Source organism: Cygnus atratus, chromosome 1 (assembly GCF_013377495.2).
Source record: "Cygnus atratus isolate AKBS03 ecotype Queensland, Australia chromosome 1, CAtr_DNAZoo_HiC_assembly, whole genome shotgun sequence".
NCBI lineage: Eukaryota > Metazoa > Chordata > Aves > Anseriformes > Anatidae > Cygnus > Cygnus atratus.
Genome location: NC_066362.1, coordinates 85428680 through 85440043, shown reverse-complemented (window position 1 = coordinate 85440043; position 11364 = coordinate 85428680). Strand labels below are relative to the sequence as shown.

General features: G+C 42.9%; 1 protein-coding gene across 1 annotated transcript; it reads right to left on the bottom strand.

The window, feature by feature from the left end:
• Positions 1-2125: 2125 nt before the first annotated feature.
• HTR1F (5-hydroxytryptamine receptor 1F) lies at positions 2126-10275 on the bottom strand. The gene is made up of 2 exons (XM_035540526.2): positions 9958-10275; positions 2126-3268 (listed from the first exon to the last, which is right to left on the bottom strand). Exon 2 carries the CDS (start codon positions 3228-3230, stop codon positions 2130-2132), a length of 1101 nt encoding a protein of 366 aa, XP_035396419.1. The 5' UTR covers positions 3231-3268; positions 9958-10275; the 3' UTR covers positions 2126-2129.
• Positions 10276-11364: the final 1089 nt, after the last annotated feature.

Here is an 11364-nt window from a genome sequence, read left to right as displayed (position 1 = left end):
TAGTTCAATATCTTAGGTCTCAAACCTTGTCATCTTGCATGAAACACCTCTGACAGCTGTTGTGGAAGCTTGTAGCTAGTGGGCAAAATACAAAAATCATTAAGCTCCACAGTTTGGAATATAAGGGGAGGGAAAGCAGGAGAGAGAAACAACAGTGACAGCATTTTTTTCTGGATTTTCTTGTCTAATACAAAATGCTAAAAGTCTCTTGGAAGAAAAACTGCAAAGACCGGTGACACCCTTCCCAAACTAAGGCTCTGTGTAGTGGTCTCATGTCTCAGCTTCTTTGTGACGTCCCAAAGCTGCCAGCCTGTGTGCCAAATTAGAGCATCTCTGAAGGATTGCTGCTGCTGACAGCAGGATTTGTAGTTCCTGTAAGGAGCCTCCAGTCCCTGTTCCTGCTAGACAGTATTGAATGGCTGGCAACAAATGCAAAGCCAAGGTCTTGGTGACGCAGTCTAAATCTGTCTGACCTGAAAAGTGCAAAACCCATCCCTGGGCTCTGTGGTGGCTCTTAGCTACTCATCTGCACCGGGGGGGTAAATGCCCACTGGCTTGTTAGTATCCTTAGCTGCTGACAAACTTGCACTGATAGTTTTGAGGCAAGGGCTGTTGCACTTTTTAGTGCTGTGTCTTGGTATCTAGAGTGTGTAAATCAAGACTGGCCAAGGTGCTGTCTTTGAGGCCTTTGCAGGCAGCCCACTAAAGGCCTTGTTCATTGTGGCTATCTTTCGCCGAACCAGTTGGCCGGGGATGGCTGAAGTGCATACAGGTCCCTTCAGCTCTGCTGGGACTGAGGACTGTGACTAGATGCTCTGGGGAAAGTGGGGGTTTGGAGGCACCAGGCCATGTGCATCCCACAGGATTCCCTTCCCAAGTGTATGCTGCTGACTGAGATCCCTCCCCCTGCCCTTTCTGGAGAAGCTCCCGAAGGACCTTTTCTGGGGACCCACAGTGCTGGCACTGCACTCGGTCCCTTCTTTCTCACATGGATGGGAAGAGGGTGCACAGCCCTAGTGCTTGAGGCAGTTGAAAAAAGACTCGGGGGATGTTAGGCTTCGGGCCTAACTGGCTTCTAGCATACGCTGAGCTGGAGCTTCAGTAGGTGGCCCTCAACCCAAGCTCACTGGGACACTTGCCATCAGCAATGCTCTAGTGGCCCTGACACAAGCTGTATGGCGGGATTTGGTGTCCAGAAAGTTGTGGGGGCCGTGCCGGCCAGGCATATGAGGTAGGGCTGAGGGAACAGAGAGTATTTCATGTTTCTCTCCTTTATAACATCCCCATGAGGAGGACCAGCTGCTCTTTGTGAGGTAAACTCTCCATAGTCCCTACCGAAATGGTGTCTCTGAGCACCAGGCACTGTGTGCACGCAAATCACATGAGGTGCCCTGACTACCAGCCATTCCCCTGGGGCTGTGTCCATGTCTGTCTTGGGTGTGCAGTGGCACAGGGCATGAAACAGTGGCTCGCTATGAACTGGTAACCCATGAAAGTGCCTAGACTATTGCTGGGGCATAACCCAGGGAAGTCCTTCATCTAGGGGAGAAGGCAGGGCTGCAGCTGCACTCAACTAGTTAACAGAGGATGATGCTAGGTATGTTTAAAGCTACTACCCTTTGCTGGGAATGGCTTGGCTCTATGCTGCAGGCCTGTGACAAATTAATAAAGTTAAGTCTTTAATTCTAAGCTGTATTTTCTATCTTATTGACAATAGAGACCAAAACCTGTGTGGTGTTTCACTTAAAACTTCATTGGTTAGTTGTTGCCTTTTTTTTTTTCTTTCTAATTTTGTTTCTTTGTTTTGTCTACTTCAAGCATGTATTTCCTTTATGTTTAAGGTAATACTTGAATGCTTCAAACTAGGTGGCTCTGCAAATCCCAGGTGGGTCAGGGTCACAATGAGTAAACGCTACCTCCTTTTCCAGAGCAAAACCGATCCCAGAAGATCCATCTCTTTAAAACTTGGGCAATTTATGCTCCCAGTACTACTAATAAAAAAGAGTCATTATGTAAATGCAGAGTCTTGGTGTTTTTCCTTAAATACAACAAATGTGAACTCAGTTATATAAATTTATACATGTTAAAAAAACCCAATTAATATGTTCTCCTTATATGAACAAAAGCTCTTAGAAATATTGCCTACACCGCACAAGCTTCTGGAATGCTTTCTTGAAATCTTCATTAAAGATTGTGTAGATTAGAGGATTAATAAGGGAATTGATATATCCCAGCCATGCTAGGAAATTAGATATGTCTTCTGAGATGTGACATCTTTCACAGGTATTAACAACTACTTCTTTTACAAAAAAAGGGAGCCAGCAGATCACAAATGCCCCCAGGATCAGACCCAGAGTAGTTGCTGCCTTTCGCTCTCTTGTGCTAGAGATTCTCTGTTTTTTCCAGGACTTCTCGTGCTTAGATTCAGACCTGGGGCTTTGTACGGTGATATTGATTTTATCACAGTCCATCAGTGGATCTGATGTCTTCTCTGTTGTGCTGGGCATTGAAGCCAATTTGGTGCTTCTTTCACCTGCGTCCAAAAGGACCTGTCCATTTACCTCCTCCCTGACGATCCGGCTGACGCTTCTTCTGTGAAATGTCTTTGCTGCCTTGTATATCTTGTAATAAAGGATCAGAATCAAGGCCAGTGGGATATAGAAGGCGCCAAACGTAGAGTAAATGGTGAAAACGATGTGGTCATGTTTGATGATGCATTCATCATCCCTGCTGGTTGTCTGGTGCCGCCAAAACAAAGGCGGCATGGAGATAAAAATGGATATGATCCATACCACTGCAATCATGATGCCAGCATGCTTCGGCGTCCTTTTCCGTGCATATTCCACAGCATCCGTGATTGCTCTGTACCGATCCAAAGCAATGGCAGAGAGATGCAAGATGGAACACGTGCAGCATGTAATGTCCACGCTCAGCCAAATGTCACACACCACTTGCCCCATGATCCATGTCTCCTTTACAATGTAGGCAATGCTGAAGGGCATCACTAGGACTGCCACAAGGAAATCAGTCACTGCAAGAGAGCAGATTAAATAGTTGGCGGGGTGGTGGAGCTTTCTTGTCACAATTATTGCAGTCATCACAAGAGAATTGATGGCTGTTGTCATTAGCGCAAGTACAGACAAGGTAATGGAAATGAGAATCTTGGATGTCACCCATTTGAATAGTTCTTCTGACGTACTGTTTTGTTCCGTTGAGTTTATTAAATCCATGTTCCCTTTTAAAGGTGATCTTTACCAGTAGAAGCTACCTGTTAGAAAAATAAAAACACTTCAGAAAGTGCGTCTTCGTTCTGTAGAGAGCCTTCATTTTTGTTATCTTAAAAGACTGTGGGCCCCAAAATTACAGGAACATCAGACTTATCATTAGAAATGATTCTGGCTCTAGACAGAGATTTTCTTGGCTAACACGATGTGGGATGCTTTGCCTTCTCTTTCTCCTTGGTCGTGCTGATGGGAAGGGCATGTTTGCACAGCAGGGGAGAAGAGCGTGCAGTGGTGCCTGAGATGGCACTGCCCCGCAGGGTGCTGCAAACTGTGGCAGGGAACAGCCAGCCCTGTCCCTTCAGCAGGCAGTGGCATCCATGTGGCCCCCATGGTGCAGAGCCAGCCTTTTGCTAAATACTTGGATTGTAGTGGGTTCTCAAAACTGGTTATACATGGGCAATCTCATCCTAAGGTAAGTACTGACACTGCCTCTAGGCTAATGCTGACTACTCTGCTGAGCAATGTAAACACTATTGAAAACTTTAATCCACAGGAAGTTGGTATAATACTTCTCTTCTCTATATGAATCCATTCTTTCCCATCCATACGAGTCCTTCCTCGTGGGCTTTCTAAACTTGGACATAGTTTTCTAGAGAAACCAGTAAAGTGAACAATTGCTCTATGAGTATGAGAAGAAACATTTACATGTTGGAAGTTTCATGTCTCCTATGCAACTCTAAAATTAAACGGCTGGATATATTTTAAATCTTCAGATGTCTGGCTTATTGTCTAACTGAAATATTATGCATAGATTAGACTCTTGAAATCATCATTACGTTCCTCTAGTTTTGCTGTTCTCTGGTTGCTGCCATAGAAAACTGCACAGAACTTGAATGTTGATTGTTCCACTAGCGACTATCTCTGCGGAAACAGTACAACTCCTCTTATGGCTCCGCAGGAAATAAAAAGCAGGGAAATACTGATGAAATGAATGCTCGGTTGTGTTCTGGGGAAGTGCTGTTCCACCCTGCACTCTTATCAAGGAGGGTTTCTGAGCACATTGCAGGCTGGAGCTGAAGTAGGAGTTTCCAGCTTTTTAGTCTAGAGCTTGTAACTCACAGTAAGATGATCAGATCATCCTCTTGTGAGTTTTGACATGCGATTTCCCGTGCGTGGAAGACCTACCAGATGAACCTCTAAGTGGGGTTTCCTCTGACCAGTCCTGGACTGTAGTAAGTGGGTTGCACTTGCATTGCACTGGATGCCAGAAATAGGGAAATATATGAAATAAGTGAATTTTTTTTTTTCTTAGGAAAAAAAGGGTATCATTAATATAACTAAAGCTTTTTGGTATTGTGCTGAAGTGGCTTAAAAAATCTCATGTACTGTATATAACCTTGGTCCCTTGGACCAATTTAGTTTGATATTCTAACCCGGGCAATGCTTAATATGCTATTGGGTTACTCAAAAAAGTTTTTAACATTGCTTGACCCCACCATTTAATTGTATGGAAGGACAAGGAGAGGAAACATTTTATTTGGTGTTATTTACAAAAACTACACAGAATCTTGTCCTGTACATGAGCTGATTACAGCATGCACATGCTCTTTTTCTCTCTGCATCCCTCTCTCTGAACTTGAAATACACTTCACATGCATAAAATAGATCTTTCGTCATGTCAGTGTCACCTTAAAACCCTCTGAATCCACAGTAATTGCTAGGTTGCAGATATTTTTGTCTATAGCTAGCTGCCTTCCAGAGAAGGAATAGGCAAGTATAGTATTATCTGGTGAATGTTCAACCTCTGCTAAATAAATCTTCATTTCTGAGCTTGAGTAAATACGTGGGAAAAAAATACTTATTGGGAAATACTAAGTCTTCTGTTGATATCCAGCAGTTGATCATATTTTAAAACAGTTACTCATTATGGTTAGTTTCCTTATAAATTTCTGACTCTTTAGATATTAGTCTTTAATTGCAAGCAAGCAAAAAGCAATTTAGATATGATGAAAGTTGATTAATAGCTTTTGAAAATTATTCAGTTTGAGGCTGTGGAGTAAGGAAAATGGTATGGGTGGGTTCACAGAACTGGTGTGTAGGAATAAGTAGGTTTCCTTAGGACTGCAATGATTGTGAGGCTCTTTGTAAGAAGCGCAGTGATGGCAATGCACTTACTTGCCATGTGTCTCTTTCTGTGGTTTTAAGATTGTCAGCCAGCGTGCTCTGATTTCATTCAGGCTGAGAGCACGGGCTCATAGCAGTATTGAAGACTGCCACCCAAGTTTTCAGCATGCTGCTGTTAGATACCCGTGCTGGGGTCTCCCATTCATGGGATATAACCTGTGCTTTAACAGTACCCATCTGGAATCCCACCCTTCTGTTCCTATGTGGAGTGTTAAGACCTTCTGCTGTTGCCTTCAGAGCCCCAGCAGCATGTGTCCAGAGTGGTCCCCATGGGATGCTGTGCAGACCAAGGAGTGTGGCACCATCCAGGATGGGCAGAGGTCTGGCAACAAGATCTGCCCTCCAAGGTGGTGGCTTCCTCTGAGGCTCTGGAGCCCATCTGCTGGCTGTGCTGTTTGGGGCTGATGGTCACACAGTTTGGTGGCTTTCCTGTCCAAGTGGGATGGGGGGCCTCCACTAACCGTGGCGGGAGTTTGTGCAAGGTTATTGGGGGATTGTTAGCTAAAAATACTGTTTTATAAATAAGTAGAGTTAAAAGCCTGGCAGCATTTAAGGACTGCCATTTCTGTCTCTCGTGATCACTTACAGGATGAACTAATTCTGGATTTCCTCTTGCAAAGTTGAACTCAGCTCAGTCAGTGGCTGTCACTGGCTTTGGTTCTCAGCAAGCAACAGAACCATTTTTAGGAGTATGAAGGGTGATCCTGTAAACAGTGAGCTGGATTGGGATGCAGGAGAGCTGGCTTCTACCCCTCTGCAGGAGGCTTTCCTTGTCAATCTTGTGTAAATTCATTCAAGTGCTTTAGTTCATTCTCTATAAAATAGCTACAGGAGTACTTCCCTGCAAACCCACTTTGCATACATATGTTGTCTTCTCTTAGCAGCAGAAATTATCCATTGTATGCATTTAGTACAGGAAGCACCTAATCTCAGGTGGTGCCCCCAGGTGCTGTAGGTATACTGCCGTAACTACACACCGTACTTGGAGTTTGGACTTTGCTGCTAGCCCCACGTGAGTCTACAGAGCAAGACTTACAGCTAAAAAAGACTCCAAAAGGAAGCACAGAAGACTTTGTACCCTCTTCTCCATGTAGTGAATTTACTTTGATGAATGAAAACAATCTTGCAGTCATACTGAACTGAAGATCTGTATTCCAATATAAGATGGGTTCAGCGGTGAGATATATGTATTTTCAAAGCAATTCTTACAGTCCAGATATTTCTAAGGCTACTTTTGTGTAACTGGCTACTCAGTGTCCCTTTTGAAGGATGAAGCTTCCTATCGGAATACATGGAATACATCTAATCCTGTGGAAGCTGGTTTTCTTTTGTCATCATATTTACAATATGCAGCTGCTGTTGGAAAACTTTTGAAAGCCTTGAAGCATCGATTCTGTGCATTGCATTAATATTCTCCTGAATTTAAGATTAGTGAAAAGGATGTTCTGTGCTTTATCTTCATTATAGATCTTAACAGAGTAAATTATTCTCTAACTGCTATTAAAACACAAGTGTGATGTTTCAGTTGACCCATTGAAATATTATGCTGAACAAGAGCTCTGTAAACAATGGAAGTTGCTGTTTACCAAAGATAGTACGTCTGTTATCTTAGATACATTGACGTTATTATTTTTTTGAGGAATTAGCCACTTCTGTGGATTTTTTTTCCTTCCTGCCCAAATGCAGCATGATAAGATGACCAGAATGTAAGTATCTCCTTTATTATAAAGGCAACTGTATCATCCGACCTTGTTTAGGAGGCATAAGGGAAAATGTCTGTATAGCTTTATCACAAACATAAATGTTGAATTTTTCCATTGGCAGTTCACAGAATAAAGAATGCTGTTTGCTCTCCTCAGTTTTGTAGGAGCATGTGTGCGTGTATTAAACCCATAAACACCCATTTATGTCTGAGATTTACAGAAGAATAATTAAATTGCTCTTGTTCAGTAGCATCAGTCTGTCCTGGTAGGTTTAGAAAACAGCATGCCTCTGCCTTTGCCTAATCTTGGGAAGTAGTTTGAATTTTCTCCAGTTGCTGGAGAAACACAGCTGGGAATGCCTTTGGGAAAGGTGTCATGAGCCTACTGTTTCTGGTCGTGAATTTAACTTGAACTATTAGCTTACAGCTGCTGGAGTTCTTTTATTTTATTTTATTTTATTTTATTTTATTTTATTTTATTTTATTTCATGTCTGGCTTTTCTTAAACTGCTGTAAGCACTGTCTGGGAGAAAACTTGATGATTAGAGTTTAATTACTGCTTTTTGCATACAAGTTTTCTGAGTATATTTCGGGGGTGTTTGCTTGTTTTCTGTACATGTGGGGTCCTTACCAAAACGTGTTTAGTTTAAAATGTCATCATCAATAGCAGAAGTAGAGTTCAGGAAGCAAAATGAGCAACTAACTGAACTGAGGATACTTAAAATACTCCAGAAAACAGTAGCAGTGTTTGCACTGCCAGGCTGTCCTCTTGACTCCATTGAGTTAATACAAAGTTGTGCCAGTGACATAGAAAGATCCTGGCCATCTCCTCTCACTTAACAGGCTTCAGCTGGCTTTGAAATGATGAAGCATTTCACCTGCTAGCGGGATTCCTTGCTTTATTGACCAAACTAATCAGTAAGCCAGTTAAAAAGGCCCAGCTTTCTTGCTTTAATGGAAACTGATCCTACAAATTTATTTTCTGATAAGAGGGAAGACTCTGTGCTTGCATTCAGCCATCTTGTTTTTACTACATGCACAGGCTAGCCAGACACTGGAGGTAAGACTAAAATAACCATAGAATAAGGCAGATGTAAGTACCAGAATTGCTTGAGAGCTAAAATTTCTTCCAAAAGCAGTATTTGTGAGCTTGTAAAAATTCTTCCTGATATGGCTGTCACTGTCTTTAGATACCAACCATGTTGTGTGCTAATGGTAATTAGCTTAGTAGTGATCCATCACATTAAATTTGAGCAGAAGGAAATAACATTCTTTTGAATTAAACAAATCTGTTTAATGAGGATGAACTCCTACCAGATCTGGTGGTGGATATGTGCTTTGTTGAGCCCAAACTCTGAAGTCTCACCAGCTGAGAAAGAGAGAGGAACACTCATTTGATTTTAAGTGCCTGTCCTTAAAATCTGTTCTTCCCTTAACCCTTCCTAAGGGTCCCAGAGCTACAGTGTATCCCCTGAAATGAAGTAGGGGTGGCTGGCTGGTGTGTAAGAGGAGTTACTTGCTGGCTGAAGGCAGCTGCTGCAAACCTGTAGTAAACATTGCCATCCCTGGAATGCAAAGTAAAAGTCCATCAACAGTTTGAAAGAAGAAGCAGAAATCTCAAGGCTGCCATACCTGATCTGCATTGCTATATGCTTGCTGTAGATGTACCTCCCCCTGCTAAGCCACAACTTTAAAATATTTAAATCTTGGTGTGCTGCCAGATATTCTAAAATGGCTGAAAACTTACCTCCTCCTCCCCCCACTTTTTCCCTCTTTTTTTAAGAGCTGTATCTATGTCCATAATTACAAGGTAGAGTTATTTCCAGTCCTTCATCTGTCAGCAAACAATCACATGTGCATGCTGAAGTAATGCTTTAGAGTCTCTGTTTTGGATCATGCTGTCTCAGTTCATGGGATTGAGCACATTCTGGACCTGAAATGTATTGGTGAGGTAGAGCAATAACTGAAAAGATGTTTAGATTTTGCTGCTCGAGTCTCTGTTAACTGGAGTTATTTATCATTTCTCCTTGTAGAAGGTCACAACAGACTCATTTCTAGAAACACAGACCACAAATAACTACAAAATTTCAGATAAATCAATTGAACTAATATCAACTAAAAGTAATACAAAATTCTGCCTACCAAGTACCCTCTTGGGACAAGCACAAGTAGATAAATAGGCTTTGCAGCGTGCCCTTAATAGCAATATAACACGTGAAGGAAACAAATCTCAGAATCCTGGAGGATACGTGCCTCCAGCTTAGAGATGCACAAAGCCATTTATTGTCTGAGTGCAGGAGCTCTGATTTGTTAGAGAGTGGCAAAGAAAAGTCCTTGAATGCAACGCACAGAACTTGCACAGTAAACCTGCATCTGATGTTTTTCTTAGCCATGTTACCAATTTAAAAGTCCCTGTGTTGGCAAAATGATACGCTACAGTATGTTTCGTGTCAGGCACAACAAAGATGATGCTTTCTTTAGTTTTCTGGACAGCTCTTTAAATTCTTTCAGCCAACAGAAATAATCCCAAATGGTTAAAATGACAAACTGACAGACTTAGCCCTGAAAGTTACCACCCCAGATGTCTCCTCTGTCATCTTATTGCTCCTGGACCAAAGTCAACAGGATGGAGGTAGTGTTTCCACAGAAGCAGCTGAAATGTAAAGTCTGAGGGCTTGTTCAAGCTGCCAGGGAAGCAGAACTTGCCCTGTGCCTCTGGGTGCTTCTAAGAGAGATGCAAGCACCAACTCCCTGAGAGCCAAAGTGAAAGCAGTAACCTCTGGCAAAGGGGCAAAGTGAAGCGCTGCGATAGCTCCTGTCCTCACCTCCCTGTTGTCATCAACTCACCTTCATTTTTCCTATTGAGGCCAAAAGAACTGCAGCATGCTGGCTGTGATTCCTTTGCCACGTCTCCCTCCAGAAGGCTGCGGTCCTCGCTTTGCTACTCCACCAGCATTACCAGTTGCTCCACGTTTTCCAGCCTGCAAAACACCAGACTCTTCAAGCCCCAAAGTGACAACCCCACAAAGAGGGATTCACAGGTGTCCTATTTCAAAGGCAGTTGTGGGGAGGTACCCCCAGAGCTAGATTTCATCTCAGCCAGGTAACTGAGCAGAGTGCTCAGCAAAACCTGCCTGGGAAGCAGGGTTGCTACCTAGGTGGAGTTAGTCTGTAATGCTCTCCTCCAGGCATTTGCCATGTTCTCTACTTGCATCCGTTGGATTGCAGCATAGTCCGTTGCTGCTTGTCAAGCCTGCCTGGAGGATACCTCCCCTGCTTATTGTCATCATAGCATGGCAACTGCTGCATTTGCTTATATGGAAGAATGATGTTCACAAAGTAATTATGCATTCCTTGCTGCTTTGGGTGTTGAAGTTGAGTTTTTTTTTTTTTTTTTTTTGTCTCCTTTTGGAAAATTAGTCACTCATCTGTGTTTGCTCTTTATTTCATGTCCCTCTGCCATCTGTTTTAATCTAGCTGAGGGGGATGGGGAGGGGAAAGGCAAGCCAGCTTCCCAGTGAGCACTCTGGGAGTGAGGAAGGAGGAACAGCAAGAATGACATGGTCCACAGCATGACAGGCTTGCTTATATAAAACAGTAAACATGTAGCTTCAGTTGTTGGTAGCTAGACTGTGAACCTGTTCTGAATTTGATCATTTTGGCTGAAGAAAGCGGGAAAAAAACAGACCTATATTCATAATACTGCCAGAGGAGATGGCAGTGATTCATTTTTTGTGGTTCATTAGACTGCAGGGCTCAGTTCCCTTTCCTCTTTGAGGCTGATCTGACTCCACAGTTCAGACCTCTCAGGGCAGTGGTCTGGGTGTAGCTGTCTCTCATATCCTGTGTGGTCTGGAAGAGCCCCAGGTCTGGGAGATCCAGGGCCTGGACAACAGTCCCTGTGGAAGCCGTGTAAATAAACATCTGAGAGAAACGAAAGAGTGCCTGGGCATCCTATCGTCCTGTGTGAGCTCTCCACTGAGCAAAACCCACAAGTACTCTGTACAGACAGACAAATTCCTGTATTGTCAACATCCTGTCCTTAGAGATGCGTGTCTCCTTGTGTGGGTGGTCAGGGTCCAAACTAGGATTCCCCATATCTTTAATTTATTTTGCGTGTAACAGTCTGAAAGGTTCGATTCAACCAAAAGTTTTCTATATTAGGAAAGGATGTTTAAACTTTTTTTTCAATTCTGTGGAAGGAAAAGCAAGGTTTTTTGTTTTTGTTTTGAATTTTTATTTGATTTGGCAATG

What these genes read in the sequence shown, in the direction of transcription:
- HTR1F (XM_035540526.2), bottom strand. Translation starts at nt 3,230, where the DNA reads ATGGATTTAATAAACTCAACGGAACAAAACAGTACGTCAGAAGAACTA.